This window comes from Struthio camelus, chromosome 1, assembly GCF_040807025.1.
Source record: "Struthio camelus isolate bStrCam1 chromosome 1, bStrCam1.hap1, whole genome shotgun sequence".
Classification (NCBI taxonomy): domain Eukaryota; kingdom Metazoa; phylum Chordata; class Aves; order Struthioniformes; family Struthionidae; genus Struthio; species Struthio camelus.
In genome coordinates this window covers 14,242,438-14,261,750 of record NC_090942.1, presented here as the reverse complement: position 1 = coordinate 14,261,750, position 19,313 = coordinate 14,242,438, and the positions used below count along the sequence as shown (strand labels likewise).

The 19,313-nt window shown below is 38.5% G+C and overlaps 1 protein-coding gene across 2 annotated transcripts in view; it reads left to right on the top strand.

The window, feature by feature from the left end:
• The first annotated feature begins 182 nt into the window (after nucleotides 1-182).
• The window catches only part of FBXL13 (F-box and leucine rich repeat protein 13), a 106,593-nt gene continuing 87,462 nt past the window's right edge, over nucleotides 183-19,313 (top strand). Inside the window, exons 1-6 of one of the 2 annotated variants that reach the window (XM_068927977.1) lie at nucleotides 183-531; nucleotides 8,124-8,227; nucleotides 11,508-11,601; nucleotides 13,889-13,956; nucleotides 15,722-15,876; nucleotides 18,150-18,259. In XM_068927977.1, the coding sequence (XP_068784078.1) occupies nucleotides 457-531; nucleotides 8,124-8,227; nucleotides 11,508-11,601; nucleotides 13,889-13,956; nucleotides 15,722-15,876; nucleotides 18,150-18,259 (606 nt within the window). In that variant the 5' untranslated portion in view covers nucleotides 183-456. Of the gene's footprint in view, nucleotides 532-4,837; nucleotides 7,713-8,123; nucleotides 8,228-11,507; nucleotides 11,602-13,888; nucleotides 13,957-15,721; nucleotides 15,877-18,149; nucleotides 18,260-19,313 lie in introns of those variants that run through there. The other variant, XM_068928044.1, reaches the window with a different exon arrangement.

Below are 19,313 nucleotides of genomic sequence, written 5' to 3'. Positions count from 1 at the left end.
CCCCTCACGCCCTCATCACCGCCTCTCGGTGCCCGGGGCGGGAACGTCTAGCTGCGCAGCACTTCCTTACGCCGCCAGTGGCAGCGATGCCTGCTGCCTTTCCGTGTTAGCTCCGCTGCCCTTTCGGATACCTGCCTGCGGGCGGCTCGCAGGGGCGCTGCGCCTCCCGCCGGCCGCGCTCCGCCGGGCGGAGGTCCGAGCCCCGCGCCGCAGCCCGAGCGCTGGCGGCGCGGGCCCGGGAGGGCTCCCTGGGCCCGGCGTCGGTTCAGTGCTACAGACACGCCTCTCCCAGCCGCTTACAACGTGCAAGGCTTTCTCCCACGGGCTAACTGCCGGCCTACGCAGAAAGCCCTTTGCCGTGTGCAGCTGTGACTCCTGGAGCGGGGTAGAGCGGGGCCGGGGCCGGGCCGCAGGCCCGCGCGTTGCTAGGCGACCGCAGCCCGTCCCGGCGCCGCCATGTCGTCGCTCAGGGACGCGGACCCCGAGCTCCGAGCCTACTTCAGGCGCCACAACCTCCTCGGCGTCTACGAGGTAACGGCGGCCGCTGCCCGCCGCCGCCGCGCCGTGGCCGCGGAGGGGAGCGCGTCGCCCTGCGCACCCCGCGCCGCCCTCGCTGGCCGACGGCCTTCCTTCCGCCCGCTGAAGTCGGCGGGAGCGCAGACTTCCCCGTTAGCATCCATGGGCGGCAGGCGACGCCCTCCCTCAGGAACGTCCCCCTCAGGAATGTCCCCTCAGAACTGTCCCCCCTCAGGGATGTCCCCTCAGAAATGCCCCCCTCAGAAATGGCGCTGCCACCCTGCCCCGGTACTGGCCGCGGAGCCCGCGACCCCTAATGCTGCTGGGTGTCGGGCTGATTTTTGCTCTTGGCCTTCTGTTAATAGCATTCTTCAAACAATTTATGAAGACTTTAAACTGGGAAAGTTAGGTGGAACAAGACAATTCTACATCCTGATCTGTGTTTAAACTGAAAGTATGACCAGAATGAAGACAAAAGAGTGAACTGCTTTGGCACCTTCGCTATATTTGCCTAAGTTCCTTAGTTTTGATTGTAGAAATACTTTTAATTTTAGATTTCAGGTGGAAAGCTGAGTGTGTTCAGGAGCTAGATACTCTGTTTTGAGCATTGCAGATGCAATCTATAGTTTTTTGTGGCCTGTAGTCCTGTCAAAGGTGAAGATGGCCATGGACCACGTTTCAGACTTTGGTGCGTGGGGTATCGATGGGACCAGGTGTGAATATGCTTTCATGAAATGCGAGAGAGTAAAACTATGGGACGTTGTGAAGGACTGGGGGGCAAACAAAGTTTGGTTTTGGCATTCGGTTTATTATCCAATTCCCTCTTCCATTGCTGTGATTTCCTCCTTTTTTACTTCTGTCACATTTACCTCTGTCAGGTTCAAAAAAATCGGCTGTGTTTCAGTTTCATTAGCACAATGGACAATGCCTAAAGAAAAGTTTTAAGAGACATCCTGGTATTTTTAAGCTACCAAAAGTAGACCCAACTTGCAAGCAGCTGTCGCAGCCAGGATTTCCGTGGAAACATTAATAGAGAAATCTTGAACCAATTAGTATAATTACAGAGCAGCACCGCCAAGCAGACTATGAGCGAATACTTCTCACGAGAATCCCTCTCTTGATTGATCTGTGTTTTTTTCAGTACAGTAAAACAAAAGACAAGGTGTAACTGCGTAAGGGGTATATCTTGATTTCAGCGCTTCAAAAATAGCTCATGTTTACATTTCCAAGCAAAAGCTTTAAATTCCTTTAGAGTAACAGTGGCATTAAATTAATAACTAAAAATGAAAGAATCGAAGTTGAGATTAAAGGGAATTTCTTAAAGGAAGAAACTAGTTACAAAATTAGCCTATTTAAGATGTTTTAAAAGACCATTTATAAAGGTCTTTTACTTTTTTTTTCTAATTTAAGGATTGATGCCTCCCAATATCTGTATTTTTAATTTGTTGCTTTATTATATTTTTATTGGTTTATAAAGTCACAGTATGCTTGTGAGATAATAAATGAGATGATACTGGTCCCAATATGAAGGAACATAACAGCTAAGCCCAAACCCATGGATATTTATGTATATACTGTTGAAAGAATAGTTGCAGTTCTAAAATGGCTGCTTGCTGAGGGCTTTGTATGACTGGGTTGTGGTTTGAACGTGCTCCAAACGGAGTAGTCATGTCCAGATAATTTGGGATTCCCTACTGCATCTGTTTCTTTCATTCCCATCTGATTTTTCTCTTTCGAGTCTCATGCAGATTCACTTTTGAACGTCATGCGTGGAAAAGTAAACTGTAATCCTGCAGACACTTTGGATATAATGCCTTTCAGTGTTAAGACACTGTTATGTCCTGTCCATTCAATATTAAAATTAAATGCGGGCGCAGAGCTGGCTCAAAATTTTTCTGCCATATGGCCCAATTGAATTGTGCCATGATGGATGAATGACTACGGTGATGGGAAGAGGAATGGGAGGGTCCAGGAGCATGGCTGGAACAGTGACGCCTCTGAGAGATCTCTGGCTTTATGCTCTTTCTAATGTTAGTGGAAGGCAGTAGCTGACAGCCCCTCTTGGCCACATTAGCCTTTTTGCATAGCCTCTTCTTTCCCCCCTTCCCCTCACAGGAAGAGCAGCAGTAGACCAGACTTTCTAGGTGTCCAGAACAGACAAAGTTGACAACCATTTTGTCACACTTTTGCATCAGTTTTGTTACCGTTGGTGATCTGCTGTTTTAGACTGCTGTCTACTTTGCAAGAACTCGTCTTGGGCGTGCAGACTTTTACTGTGTTTACTAAACTGCATCTGGTTTAGAATGTAGTCCCTTATTGCAGGTAAATATGAAATAATAATATTTAATATTTATAATACTGCATTGACGTTTAAGCAAGGTGTTATGAACTATTTAAAACGTGTGAACGATAGTGTAATCAGAATATATAATAACACATCTTCAACACTGCAAATATGAGGCTGTGAAAAAACATATTTTCAGCAACAAGTCAAAATAGCAAAATTCATATCTTTGTACATTTTTTAATATATTGATCTCACATACTACTTTTTGTAATAGTCTCCTCATCATAATGGTTAGAAACCTAAGTAGTCATTCAGGGTACTATGTTGTGCTAGGTGCTGCACATTTATCAAAAGATGTTCCATGCCAAAGTGATTTATAATCTAATGATAAGACAAGTCAGCAAATGGGCATAAGGAAACATAAAGACGTAGCAAGATCATTATTAGTGAGCAGGAAAGGCAATAGTCACGACAAATCAACAATGTAACCATTGTCAAGCTTCACACAAAAGAGAGTTTTATGGAACTTGTGTGAAAAACAGGATTACAGGACATACAGTGTCTTGATTTTAGTATTTGGGGCTCTTGGAAAAACTGATTATGAGGGTTTGCAAGAAAACATCAAGTTGTTAACAGATCTGCAGTGAATGCCATGTACAGATTGTGGATAGCTTTTGGGGTTTGGGATAATCATTAGGTTTTAGGATTATGAGCAAGAGGAAATGATGAAAATACACAATTTAGAATTTTAGAATTTTTGGTAAAAATGTGTATGTTGCATTTACATTACTTGATTTCTGAGGTATAGAATGTAGATCTTGAAACTATTTGCTTTGGAAAACATGATAGACAAGATATGCATGTTTCCTTGTCCTCTAAGGGAAGATTTTCTGAGGCACTGCTGACAGTCATGCCATCCATTTTCTGTTGAAAATAAATGGAAGTCAGTGTCTTAGAAAATGTCTTTTAACATAACGAAACCATTGCTGTGTATACTGAGGTCTTCTCAATGACCCAAAAAAAAGGCCACAGTTTGTAAAACAACTTTTTGGATATCAGGATGAAATGTTTTATTTTTATTCAAATGATGAAACTGCTGACTGGTAATAGCTCTCTATTTCACGCATGAATAAGGAATGAGAATATATATATGTACATTTTTAAAATTGCTGCATACATACAGGAAACGAGGCTAAAAATGGTTCTTCCATTACTGAGCTTTAAAGTGAACACTGCAGAGTTTTAAGACTTTCCCTTTGTGAACTTCATTTAAACAACAGATGGAACTTTTTCAGATTGCTGAATGGAGGAATTTCATATGAGAATTGATCTACATGTTTCATTCTAGCCTGATAAGTTATACTGTAGCAATTTTGTTGAATTTTTTTTTAATAAGGGCCTGGTAATTGGTTAGCTAGGGACTGTGATGCTAAGTGAATAACAATTATTTGGCGTTTAACTATGCCTTTGTTTTAGTTATTCAGTGTTATGAATGAGTAAAAAGTACAGATTGAGAAAAATTATAGATGAACTCTATCAGATGTCTGGGAGCTTTGTAGAAGTCCAATAGAAATAGTCAAATATGTACTGATTTAATGCAGTTGTTTTCGGTTTTCCTCTTGGCCTAAGCATCAGTGCAGATTACCTGAATGAGGATTGCAAAGCCAGATGTTAACATGTTTTTCTTGTGCAAGTATATAAAAGGAATTCTCCTTTTATAAGGAGCTAAATTGAGGCTTTGCAGTCCAGTGTGTGGTTGGATATTTTGGAGATCCTTTTTGTGAGACTTTTCAGAACATCCGAAGGAAAAATGTTGTGTTCATATAAAAAAGCAAAACTTGAAATAATAACAAATTGAATTTGTATAGCAGACAGATACTGGCTTAATCCAGCAGAGGGAGCAGCTGAACAACCTTGAGAGTGGTTTTGGAAAATCTGTCCATAGGAAAACATGTGAAGGCGGCCGTGGCCTGTGTATCACTTAAAAGGGTATTATTTGCCATGGATTACAATGATAACTATTAGATTTATAATGCTTTCTTAGTATAGACAATTATCCAGATATACCTTGAAAACTGCATTTTTATTAAGAAGATTGAATAGGTACTAAGGTTAGAATCAGTGTGTGGCTTAGCGTTACAAATGTTCAAGGAGTGTACATTGAAGACACTTGCCTTTCATGGTCTCTGTGCGTTAAGAAATATTATTGCTTTGCTTTTTCACGTAGTTCTTAATTTTTAAGTATCTAAGGAAACAGCACGCATTTATAGCCAAAAAAATCTTTCTTTAGAGATTTAAAAACCTCTATTTAATCTGTATTTTACATAACATGGATGCTATTGGTGCATCCATGTTACAGCTGTCAGTGATCTGTTTCCCAAAACGGTGCTGCAGAGTTACAGACCATTTGAGTTTGTTCGTCCGTGTAACGACCGAACCAGCTGATAGGCATTTTGCCCTGGTAAGGTAATTCAGCGGGCTCCGTACGCTAGAAGGGTTTGGGTGGTAGTGTAGGACTCCCGGTTCCTTATGAATGAGTTCACAGTGGTATCGATCCACAGACAAGTAACAATGTTTAATGAATTAATGAACAGTAACAACAACAACTATAATAATGTTGATAACAATATACAATAACTGCAATTTACTAACTTATTTACAATGGTATTCCTGAAGCTTCAAACCTAAAAAATAATAAACAGAAGTGACTACATATTTATACATACACACACATATATAGATTTGAGCTCGGAGAATGGCAGACAAATACACGCAAGGTGGTAAGGTGGGGGGGGGAGGCTGAGCTGGCCGCACCTCCCAAGTGGGGGCGCCGCTTCCAGGCCCAGGGGCCCGTATTCCAAGCAGGACACCCCAGGCAGGGGGTGCCACTGCGTAGCCTAAAGCTCTTAATATTTAAGCAGGCCACACCCCAAATAGGAGGGGAGGTTGTGCCATTTTGTGGCCAGAGGCCCTAGCATTAGGCAGGCCACGTGGACAGAGTGTGCTGCTTCGCACCTTCAAAGTTACGTCGGGTGTCTGCAGATAAGCCACCGCTGGATGGTCAGTAGAGGTCGGGATCCTAGATACCTGACCCGGCGTCCCACGTCGGGGGCAGGGGTGTGCAGCGAGTCCCTGAAGCCTGGTTTCGGCGATGTAGTTTCTCCGCTGGCTGTCCCGCAGCCTCCGGCGGAGCCGTCTTCAATCAGGGAATATCCACCTGGCTTCTTCAGGTCTCGCTAAAGACCGCCAGGTTTCTTCCTCCCTGATGCGCCAGACTTTGTGATTTCAGCTCTTCTTCTCTCCTCAGTCACTGACAAGAAGGAGTCCCCCAACTGTGAGGGCACGTGGCCTTTTTATAGGTGAACCGCGTTGTGCCGCAGGCAACCAGATGCTGCTATTGGTCACGTCTTACTCGGGCCCGTGTTCCTATTGGTTCCTTTTGGATCCTCATTAGCATGCGGACCGGTTTGCTGACTGGCGCCTAGGCCTGCCCCCTTTCTGGAACGTTCCCTGCGGTTGACAGTCACTCCCCACCAATGTCTTCCTAGCATAAAAGCGGGACAAACTGTTGACTATCTAAGGGTCGCGTGAAGGACAATATGCTTGGCAGGATACACAGATTACAAATAAAGCCTTCTTTGCAGGTTTAAGACATAACTTTCAGTCTACCAAGGGTCCTAGTATGGCAGTACAGTGAGTAAATGATTGCATGTTGAATTGCACATCAAATATGTCACAATTGCCACAGATATTTCCTGTTCTAAATATTTAGTTTTATATGTATATAAATCCGTCATATTACAGTAATAGCAAGCCAGAATCAATATAGGTGTTGGGAGATGAAGAAGATATTTCTACCTACTCAGTTTACGGCCAAAAGGCAGTTGTTTGGGAGGGAGAGCATTAGGTTGAAGCGGATAGTGAGATGGCATAGTCTGAACGTTGGGGATGAGCTTAGGGAGGCTGGATCACGCTCGGCGTGGCAACGTTTAGACGTGGAGAGTTAGTATCATCAGAGGTACCACCCAGCTGCACCGTGGAGAAGGGTGGTAGCGACAAGTGGGAAGGGACAAAGAAAAACAATTCTGTAAGTGTCGAAACCTGTGGAAGATCTAAAATCTCAGATGTTATTTTTGTGATAACTTTTAAAAGCTGTTTTCCTGATGACAGGCTCAGAACAAGAGAGTATGTCCCAGGAATATATCTTTTGCATCAATATGGGTTAATTCCTAGTTAAAGATACACAGTCATGCTTTGAAATTTTTACCAGGCACAGAAACTTCCAATTTATAGTTTTGATTAAATATCCTGTAACCAGAGCTTGTCTGGTTATGCAGAGGTAGTGCAAAGTGGTCCAGTAGCCCAAGACTGAAAAGCAGATCTTTTTATAAATTGCATTTCATTTTCAGTATTGGTTACAGATCAGTTTCTGGTCAGGGTTCTCATTCAACATGCTCTTTAATTCATAAGATGAATCTAATTTTGAATTCCATTTTTCTTTAATTAAATAAAATTATCCAATCTTCTATATATCTTTTCTTTAATGCACAGTAAAAAACTGAAATTCTTAGTAGGCAATGTTGTGGAAATACCATATATTTTATTACTGTTCTGTTATGGAAATAGTTTGACTCTAGGTTTCCTAGGAGAAGAGTCTCACGTACGTGTAACAGTGAATTTAATTATTTATTTAAATGACGGTACAGCAAAGTAACAGCTCAAGCTGGGTGCCTCTGGGGAGGGACCCCGAGCAAAGAACTCCTTACAGTCAAATTTCCCCGCCTGCCCGTGACAGTCTCTTCCAGTCGTCTTTGCCGAGTCGGTGGTCTCTTTCCTTTTGATTGGTTCACGTCTACATCCTGGGACGGTTGCTCTGTTCCTGCTTCATAGTGCCTTCTCTTATCCGAAGGTTAGCCATTACCTCTGTCCATTGCGTGCTGTTATCTTTGAGGACCGGCTCTAGCTGGTTTTGCGGTCGCGTCCTCAGCAATGTCTCTCGAGCTCATTTACAATTCGGTCCTGCGGCCTGCAGGCTTCCTCTACTTCAGGCACTAGTGCTAAGCTGGGCTAGAGCTAAATGAGCTCCCTTTTCTAACAGTCCTAAGCCCAGTGGTTTAAAGTCTGCTAATTGAAATATGCTGATACATACAATGTTACATTTAAAATACAAATGAACTGTAAGGATAAGTGGCAAGAGGAAATGTATCTATTTTACAGAATTTTAAAAGAAGCTAGTAGTTGCATTTATTTTAATAGTTTCGTATGTAGAAGCTAATTTACTTTTAGGAAAAAGATATTGATTTGCTGTTTCTATTTGCAGGCCCTGCTTTGTGGTGTAGTTGTTATGCGTCCAGAAGATCCACTTATATTTTTAGAAGAAAAACTCAAAGAAATAGTGGAAAAGGGACTCGATGCTGTTTTATGGTACATCTTAAATATTTTTGTGTGTGCTATGTGGTTTATAATACTGAACTTAGACTTTCTGAAACATGCTGATGCCATTGGCATCTGCTGTGTAGACTGCAAGTTAAATATTAGTATTCCTTATAATGGCCTATGGTACTACAAATATAGTAAGACCAATATTGACAATATCTCCTAAAAATATAGAAAATATTTTTCTTTTGGATTCTGTATGTTTTTCTAGGGAATATTTAATGAATATGACTCCTACTTAATGGTCCTCTTAGTTTGATAAATACATTACACCCTTATTTTTGTGGTAATCAAAACTGAAGTAGTATTACTTGTTACAGTGTCATTGCAGTCAAGAGTATATTTACCTATATGAGCTAGGGGTGTGGTCCTTTAAGTATTGAATGATTAATTGTATTATTTCCCATTTTTCTCTTCTCTGTTTGCTCTTTCACTCTTAAATCACAGTGTAGGATAAAAGCAACTGATGATTTAGTTCTGTTTACACTGGAACCTTCTAGAGAATATTGCGATTGGCCTAAACGGAAGCAAGTTTTGGTCTTCAAAATATTCTTGCAAAACTTGTAAACTTGTACTTGTAAATAGTATAAGTTACAAATGCTTTCTGAGTTTTTAAAAATATATATTATAATAACAGTTTATTTTTTCTCAGTCTTTTGGTGCCCACTGTTAGAAGAAGTAGCTTGACTAGTTTCTAGTTATTCTGTGCCTGGGAAAAGAGAGAGAGTATATATGTGTATTCCTGGCTTACTATGCAGAAGCCAAGATGCAATTTTGCTTTAGCTCTGAATATTGTCAGGCCCTATGTTCTTACCTGGTTTTGAACCATGTCCAGTACTGTTGGTGCAGCTCTTGTGAAAGTTATTTCTCTTCATCTGTTAACTTTCACGTATAAATAAGTCATTTCATAGTTCATGTGTATTTCAAGTAAATTTATGCCTGTAAATATGCAATCTTGGAGGTGCAAATTCTAGTCCATTGAAGGTTTTGAATATCAAGAAAAGATCTTCAGTTGGTGCAGAGAGAAGAGCAGCAAGCTGTTGGTATTTGTCATGACATGAATCACTAAGAAGATGGAGTGCTGCCTTTTTTAAGAAACAGTCTTTGTCAAAGTATGCAGTTGCATTCATAGGTGTCACGAGTGCAATGATCAAGTCTGCTGTTTCATGATATCATCAGGATTAAGGTGCAAAAAATCTTGAAATATTGAGAAGAACTTCTGCTAACTTTGTAGGGCAAGGGAATAAGAAGAGGAGAAAAAAGATGACCAAAGGTTTATAACAATAGAGATGACTGAAGGCAAAAACTGCCGGGGAGTTAAAGCTTTGTAAAGGAAGGAGATGGCAAATCTTAATTCAGTATGAATTAAATTCTGTTTTACATGTAAATGCTATACTATGTAATTTCTTAGAATTCTGCTTAATTGGTCTGCTATCACTGACACATTGTTTTTAGTAAGGGACTGTTCTGTTGAGACGCTGAGCTCTGTAAGATGCCCGTCATTGTCAGAAAATTGTTATGTTCATCACTGCATTAAAAATGACTCCGAAAGACTCTGCTGCTCTGTTTAGATGGGAGCTAGAAAAACTTAGAGGAAGAGGGTCAGAGTCCAGTGCCCTCTGAGCAGGTTCTTTTAGATATTCCACAGATACGGAGAGCGCATTGTTTAATATAAAAGTTTATTTTGAAGGAATTTGATGTTACACAGCAAGGATTTTTGATTTAGCAGAGTGATTCAGCAAAATACTGAAATCACCATTTAAGTGTATGCACTGAAAAAATCCAGCTAGACAGTTCAATCGCAATACCGATGTGATTGCCATTACCGGTCTCCAATATGCTCACCGTCATGATGCTGGGCGTCCCCAGTCGCCAGAAAGGAATACACAGGTGGATGCCAGCTCATGCCCATTGCTCTCTTTGAAATTTCTTTGTTAGTTGTTGAGGTTTTATACTTTTTGTTGGGCTGAGCCACATATACACTTCCCCCATGGTGATCTGGCTGTTCTCAGGGAGACCTTCACATTTCTTTGAAGAAACATTCACAGCAGTCTGATTAGCGGCTGCTTGTCCAAAACAAAGGTCACCCTCTGGCCCCCTTTGCGTTCAGATAAAGTCAGTTCTCTGTGCAGCAGCAAGGATTAATAGAGTTGCATCCTGCACTGTTCCTGAACTTCATGGGCACCTTGCCCTCTGAGTCTTCTCCCATTGTAGGGGTTATTGATTGGTTACAAAGAGACTTGGTAAAAAGAGAGGGAAAAGAATAGAATTGCCAATGTCGTGCTTAATGCTAGGAAAACATGCATCTTTCATCTAACTTCATAGGGCTAACCAGTGACTACCCATCTGTAGATGTATTTAACGGATACTCAAGGACTGACCTTGTTTCCGTATTTTGTGCAAATGTCATTCCTGGTGGAAGTTTTCGCTAGGAGGTGCATAATAAATCCTTCATCTTTGGCCCACTGAAGCAGAGCTCTCAGGAGCTGGGTGGACTCTTTATCCACTTAGGTACGTTGTGGTGACGGATAACATCATTTCAGTGAGTAATGCAAATTTGTGTCCTTATCATATCAGGCCTTTCCTTGGGTTTCTCCATGTATAACAGAGGAAACCAGTGGATTCATCAACAGCCAATGGTCAGAACCACAGTAATTAGGTTTTATTGTTTACTTTGCATTGTTTATGATGCCATTCCTACAAGTTGAAAACCTGCTTGATTTTTCTTTGAATTTTGGCTCTCTGATGAATACTTCTAATTTCCGTATTTTTCGTGGAAGCATAATACAGCACAGTTCTTTTTGATTTACTTGGCTCTTGAAGGGTGTCTTTTCTTTTTTTTTTTAAGGAAACAAAATAGTATACCTACCTACACTTGCCATAACCTATCTGCAGCAGCAGGAAACGCTGCTCTAACTGCTGACAATTTGAAATGACTGTTAAGTCAATATTAAGATGAGAAGCAAAATAATTTCTGTCTTGATCATTTCCTTTCAGATTATATTATATTAAATACGTTAGGCTCTAATCTACACACTATTTTAAAATATCTCTAAGAGTAGCAATAAAATATGTTCATTTGTTTTCATATTTTGTAAGCATTTAAAAATGGCAGCTATAGTTAGTTGTAAGGAAAGTGATACAGTTCAATCTTTTAATAGTAATGTTATACTAATATTTTAATATGTAACTGTGTTAAGTAGGAAAGATGCATTTTCTTTAGTGATATGAATATAAGTTAATATAATTTACTTTTTTTTTTTTGAAGGTATATGTGTGTTGATCCTTCTTTACGGACAAACTTAAAGAGGATTGCAGAAACTTACCTGAATACCCTTTTTGGACTAGAGGATGAACAGCTGGTAAAATTCTTTGAGCACTTGCATTAACTCTGTGCTGTGAAAGAAAATTTCTGTGCAGAATAGATAAATTCTAGTTTCAAGTTTTTTCATGTTTCTTTTTTATCGTTTACATGAGGAATAGGATACCTTGCATTTCTTTCTATTGATGTTGATTTGTAACCTTTCAAAAATTATCATCATCAGAGATGAGCATAGCATGTAAGAATATGGTAGGGAACAAGTAGTACCTTTTCCAAATATGACCATAATTAAAAAAATATGAATATCATTTCAATTGCTTATTTTTTCCGTGTATTATTTAGTTTTATATAGACTGATTCCACTAAATATAATCATGAAAATAGTTTAAAAAGGAAGTGAAGAAAGTTTACCAAAACCGTGCACTGACACACAATAACTATTTTTACACTGTGTCTACACTTAAATATGTGTGGGAACGTTCCTGGCCATTGTGGCCAGCTCCTATGGAGTGGCTTTTATTTATGTTAATAAATTGTCTTAGCCTTCAAAACAAGGTGTGTGTATGCAGAGTCTAGAGGGTATGGTCCCTGGATTGTTCTGTCAAACCATGAGAGGAATTTGTTAGGAGAGGAACTAAGTGGTAAAGGTTAAATCTGTGTCAGGGTATGTTTGAACAGCTTGCTGTAGACAGTTGTGTTCCACTGCCTAGAAAGTTCCTGAGTATGTTTGAATGTACTGGCATAGACAAAGCCTTACAGACTCATTCAGCTGTGGTTTACATATTTTAAATAAACAGAGTTTTATTCTTTTCTCTGTATACATAAAATATAGCATAAATGGATGTATTTAAAAAATACTTCTGTGAATATAAATACATATCTCTATATTTTACTGTACCCAGCAAAAACAAATCCTGTTACAACTGCCATTCTAATTTGTAAGTAGACAGATATTGTTAAATAGTATTTTATAGAATAAATGGTTGCATTTATATTCTGTTGTGTTGGTCATACTACAATGAATTACATTTGTCATTGCATGACTGTCAGCTAATCCGTGTTTAGGCCGATATGGAGGATACCAAATAAAGCAAATAACTTGATGGAGATTTTCTCTCACCAAGTTTCAGAATATTTTTTCTATTTGAATATGAGCACATTCATTCTGTCTACCCTCCGGAACTCCACACTAATTAATACTCCGTAGGATTATTTGTAGGACTTAAAATTACAGTTGAACACTGGTAAATTTGGAAAAATGCTGTCAGCACTGACAACGAGTAATTTCAGTTAAATTCTTGTACATAAAGGAATTAGTTGGAAAATATTTTGATCTTACTGATCCAAAAAAGTTACCTGGAGAGAACAAAAACTGTTACTTTAAAATATCCAGAAAGGAGAAAGTTGCTGTATGGCTATGCAAAGAAGCAGCCTAAGCTATTTAATCAGCATCCTGGCATGCAGGTGTGAAAATTTTTCTCTTATTTACCCCTGTGTAACTCTACTCAGTTTTGTCTTTTCTCAGTACATCTGCATTTGTATCAAGAATTTACTGCAGTGTTTTTTCCGTCGGCTTCCTCTTTAGCAGCCACTCAAATATTATATTAATCAGCCTAAAATTAGAATGGTTGATTATACAGTGTATGCAGAATAATGGATAGGGAAACAAACATGTCTCAGTAAAATTCTCTCCTGGATTTTCCAAGGAGTAAGTGCAATAAGTGAGAAGAGCTACTATTTTCTGAGGTTAAATTGCTGTTTTCTCTTTACACGTTCAAAGGACCATATTTTTTTTACAGGGATATTCTTAAAAAACAAGACATTAGACCATGGTCTTGTGCAATCCTAAAAATTTGAACAGGACTATTAAAATAAATATTAATTAGAATCATATGATAAATGGTTTACATACTAATGTTATATAAAAGAAAAGAATTTTGATAAAAAGTAATTAAAATATTTCTTTTAATATGCTTAAGTGCTGGATAGAGTTGATCCACAAAATAGTGCATTTAAGGGATAAAGGACTGAAATTCAGTTAGATTGAGTTTTCCCTCAAGTACACAGACTAGTTCTGTTTTGTATGCTAATTTAGGTTTTCCTTTTAACTTTTATGTTTAAAAACAGAGATGTTCATTGATAGCAGAAGTACTAATAGCTATAAACAGAAAATTTTATCTGAACATTCATCTCTCTAAAATGCATACTTTAATGTACACCAGTCCAAATGGAAAATAAAGATATGAGATTTCATATTTGTGTTTGGTTTTTAAATATTCATAATACAGCATTGCTTTGTGTACTAAGGCTATAAATGATTTGCTTAGATGACTAAAGAATTATGGGCCAAAGCACTGGACTTCTACAGCAGAAACTTAATGAAGTTATATTTTCGGTAAGTCTGTGTATTTTACATATAACTCAGGAACATTTTCGGAAAAATCCTTTAAGAAATGAATACTTATGTATGTAATTCCTTTGGGAGGAAAATACAGGTTTTCATTTTCATTGAACAACATAATAAGAGAGATCAGAAAATTAGATTATCTGGTTTTACCTTACTTTAGTAATCTTACTTTATGTTAAAACTAGTTAATTTAAAATTTCTGCCTTCTCCAGGCCTGAACAAATTTGGTTGACAGTTCTGTACTTTGATCAGATCTATTTGCCAGGAATATGGTAATAAACCCAAGAATAAAAAGATAATTTGAGACCTGCTGAAGTTTAGGTCTGAAAGTGAAAGAGTTGGGTTCTCTTCCGCACTTTTCTTCAATTTTCTTTGTGCTTAGAAGTAACTAATTTATGCTTTCTGCAGTCCAGCCTTTCCCCTCTATAATGGGAAGATTATTAGATATGCATTAGATATATTTAAAAAAAAGATTGTTACAAATAAAAGATTGTTACAAATAAACTTACTCACTAATTTCTTCGTTACAAAATTGAATCAGAATTTAATGGTCCTCCTTTTAGGAGAGATCGCATTAGATATTTAGCAATACTGTTTTGTTTTCAAAAGCATACAGTGCTCATTACATCTGATGTACAACTCTGTTAGAAACACTAGTGTAAATCCTTACTAAGACTCACAGAATCATAGGGTTGGAAGGGGCGTCAAGATGTTGCACGCTAAACCTAGGTCATCCGTAGTGACTGTTTGTCAAGCTTGATTTTAGTGATATCAGAGAAGAGTTGGAGACACAACAATCTCTGCAGGCAGTTTGTTCCAGTGATTCATAATTCTTTCTACTAGAAATATTTTTCCTAATACCTGAATCTTCCTTGCTGCAAATTATCTTTTTTTTTTTTCTATTTGTCTTATATGCCAGGGTTATGGAAGATTATTCCCTTTTCCTTTGCAGCAGCTTTATGAAGACTGTCTGAGCTAACATTTCTGTTTAATTATAATAGAAGCTGGATTGAAGCAGAAGTGTTCCATTCGTAATTGCTTCCAAATATATTAAATGGAATCCTTTTTTACTTCCAAATCAGAGAGATTTTGACAAATGAGAGTAGTCTTGTAAAGTCTAATTTGTTCAGTAGTCTTTCTAGCTAATCGGATATGGAGACATACTGTATTTTAACAGCAACATATGATTCATTTGAAATACATTTTTGTTCTGGATCTGATTATTTCTCATCATTTAGCATAGATGAGAGATAGGATTTTTACTGAAAGTTATAATTGTTAAAAATAGTGAGTTTTTATTCTATTACTTTAATTTTAACTTCTATTGCCAAGAAAATTTAAATAGCACTTTTAAGTCTCAGTTCAAGGCAATGCTTAAGCAAATGCATACATCTAGCACTATTAAATTATTTTGCATAACTACTGAAAAGTTATTCCATAATTACAGATCCATATAGTAAAGTATTTCTGACACCAGTGGGAATATGTGATTTGGGAAACAGATGTTTTATTGAGCAATAATGTAGAATACTAAGAAAAGCAGAAATGTTATTAAAATGAGCAAAGTGAATTATTACTGAACAATTTTGCCAATGTATATTTTGTTTAAATTATAAATAACAAACATCAGTTCAGAAGTTTATACTGGTAAACTTGATTGCTTTGTTTTTCACAGCAACTTGCAGTGTGTTATGAATTTTACTTCATTCACTGTGGGAGCCACACTAAAGTGTTCATTTGTTTTAAAATTTAGAGGTTGGATAAAATATCATCTACTGAGAAAGAACAAAAGAAAAAAGACAGAGCAGAAGATGGCTCTTGCAGTAGTCCATTATAAATTCCGAATAGTAAGAGTAATTATTCAGAAGTGGAACATCTTGGTGCAGATTCACAAAGAAAAAAAGACATGTAAGTCTTCATAGCTGTTTTTCTAAGACAAAATTACTTGTTATTTAGAGAAAAATTATGCTGTATTAATTGAACAGGAAATATGCTTTTTTTCAGAAAAAAATTGGCCCAGCAAAGTGTCTTGCTTTCGAAGTCTTTTAATGTCTCTCTTTGCTGCGGTGCATTGCAGGATGCCATTGACTGGTTCACCAGTGGCTTAATCCTGTGAGAGGCAGTGGTTCCCTGTAGTGCTTTGCTAGGGTAGTGCCGGTACTCTCCCTTGAAGATTTAGGAACAGAGCTGATGCAAAGCAGGCTTGGGACGTGTTAGGGAAGTGAAGTGTGTGTAAGAACTGCAGGGTGAAGTGAGCTGATATATTCTTCTGGGAGGTGAAGAGTACAGTGATTGGAGTAAAGCTGGAGGGATCACAGGAGTCAGGGTCTTGGCTTCTGTCAGAGAGAGTGCTTGATAGGAGGTGGGGAAAGTGTGAAAATCAAAATAAATTAATCAGAAAAAGAAGACAGAGAACAAAAAAATGCTTTATTCGCTCTGCCTGATACTTTCTGTGTTCCACGAATCCTGCCAGTATGGGATTTTTTGAATGTCCCAACATGGCAGCAGCTGTGAGCATGGACTCTATTTAACCTGACTTCACTCAGTCATACAGAAGCTCTTTAGAAGTACAGAATGGGGCAAAAGCACTACATATAGCTGTGGGTTTGATCTCCAGAGGTTATGTGGGAATCAACAGCTCTCACAGAGCAGGAGCCCCAAACTGTTGTCAGACTTCCCTAAGCAGTTTTCAGAGCCTTTCTATTCTTTTTTATTACTTTCTTTTTCATTCTGTTCTAAATATTGCTTTCAGCCAAGGCAACTTTTGTTAATCTTAAATCCACAGAAGCATCTGGAGTCATCTGGAGGCATGTGGTGGGCATAATTGCACCATATATTTACTTCTGTAACAAAGTCGGCGTATGAAGAAACTCTATTCAGTCATTCCTGGCTCTGTTCCTCAATTTTTTGACTCTTCACTAGTACCAGTATAACTGTTTGTGGGATTGCACTGTAAGCTAGGTTAGTGGAATGATCAACAATTAAGAAAGTGTTGGTCTTTTTTCTTAAATAAAATCTGATCACTTTTGCAGTCTGCTTATAGTAGAGCTATCCTGAACTGTGGGCTAACCCAAGGAAGGAGTGATGTATGGCAAAAGTCCAGGAGTGAGCAGCGTGCTATGAGAAAGAACTGAAGGGACTGGGAGTTTCGAAACTGGTTTTGCCACCAGGGTACTATTAGATCCTGACTCATTAAAATCAGAGCATGTTAATGTAGATGGCAGTCCCTCCCATCCAGTCCTGGGAGATTTTGCCTGCATCCCTTGTGTCTTTTGGATAATGAAAATTTGATGGTATTTGGTAGTCATTTGCCCTGCAAATCTTTCCAGTTTCTGTACCTTATTGATTGCATAGTGTAAAAAGTTATTGAAGTGTGTAATGTAAGTGTATAATGAAAGTGTGAAGTGTACGCTTACTGAAGTGTGTAGTTAAGTAATATTGTGCGATATGTTCCCTAGAACATGTAGCATTTAAACATGACTAAGAAAGCAGAAAACAAATATAGGAATATACCATCAAAATTGCATCTTGTGCTGCGTTTGAGACACATTGGCATTTTTCACAAACACAAATAGATCTTAAATGTTCCTTTATAGTCATTTAGTTTATTTCAGTTGAATTTCAAGACAACTTTAGGTTAAAAATAAAGGCTATGTTAAGTGATGCTGAATTTATTTTTATGACTTTTGACTCCCTCTCCCCTTTATCAAGACTATTTTGAATTTTGTCCTGTGAATTGCTCACAGTTCTTTCCCTCTCCAGTTCAGGTGACATCTACGAATGGTTTGAATGTACTCTCTTCTATGCCTTCCAAAACATTTTTAAAATTATGAAATTATATTTTATTTCACTTAGGTCTGTATACATTTTGCAGCTTCAAGAGATGTGAAATTACTGGCTTTGGTAAATCAAGCTGTAGATCAATAATGTCTTATATGCAACTCTAATAAAATGGAATTATGTCCTGTTTAGGCTTTGCTTGCTAACTTGGAATGCTATTGTAAAGGTTTTAATTATATTTATTATAAAAAGTTGTTATTTATATCCATACAAAAAATGAACTGAGTAACTACTTTATTGAAAAGTAATTTGGTAAGCCGTCATTCATCTAAAGCATTTACATGACGCACTTGTTCTTAATTATGGTCCTCAAATTGGTTATCATTAAATGTATTTTTCAGTGGCAGCAAGGAAACTACAACAGATCTTTAACAAAATATCTTTAAATGCTGTCTTAAAAGCTTGGCATGCAGAGGCCTGCAGTTCTTTGAAAACAAAAGCATATTTTGAGGTATGCAATATAATACTTCTAATATAGTAAGCTCAGTGATTAAAGATTACCTCCGTAAATGCTAATATTTATGGAAAAACAGCTTTATCAATATTAAGTGAAGTACTGTACTACTGCTAATACTACTGTTAAAGTACTGTTATGGAAGTAGACCATTGCCTATGTGATCTAGATGTCAAATTATGAGTAAAAGCTTGGTCATACCTTAAGCAGTAAAAGGGGTTGACTGTTGTCATATGTTATCAGCAATTTAGCTAGCCTGGATCGTGTGGCTGATGCCCGTTTCCCATTTGGGATGACTAATAATGATGATGCCTCTAGACCGCAGCTAGACGAATACAAAAGTTGTAGATCCCTGCAGAGTGAGGGGAAGCCTCAATAACTACATTCCCCTCCCCAAAAGCATGAGGTAGCCAAAATGGGGGTGTGTATCAGCTGTGAGTATGCAGCGCATGGAGCTGCACGTGCACTTCTGGACCCCATACACCCATCTCCCAGCAGTCATATCTGGCCTCACTGTGGGAAATATGGCTCTTGTAATTTCTGGAAAAGTTTCTCCAGGAGAAGGAAGAGCATGCTGCACCGTGGTGGGCTGCTCAGGAAATACCATGTGGGGAAGGAAAGTGATGGGACCTGGAGGACCCAACCAACACTGATAACATGAGGATTCAAAAAACACACTCATACAGATAAAGCTCTCCCACTGTTTGGCTCCTTTTGCTTCCCCTACTGTAGGGCCGTTGGTCAGAATGAAAGGCACCTATGCACAATTAATCCCTTGCTGGCTACCAAGCAAGAGTTGTCAAATCCTTCCCAGAGTAAGCCTATCATCAATCCTGTTTCTTCCCTAGTTCCTAAAATTATTTGGTTGACTCTCACTTGTGATATTTTGTTTCTTGTCCCTCCCATACCTTTTCCTTAATCTGTTTCTTGCTGGTATGTAAAAGTACCTAAAATGTTAGTCTGGCTGGACTGGGTTAACAAAAGATGTCCTGTTTCCGGAGGACAGCACGGCATTCTTAAGAAATAATATTCTTGAAATTTCATTCTTAAT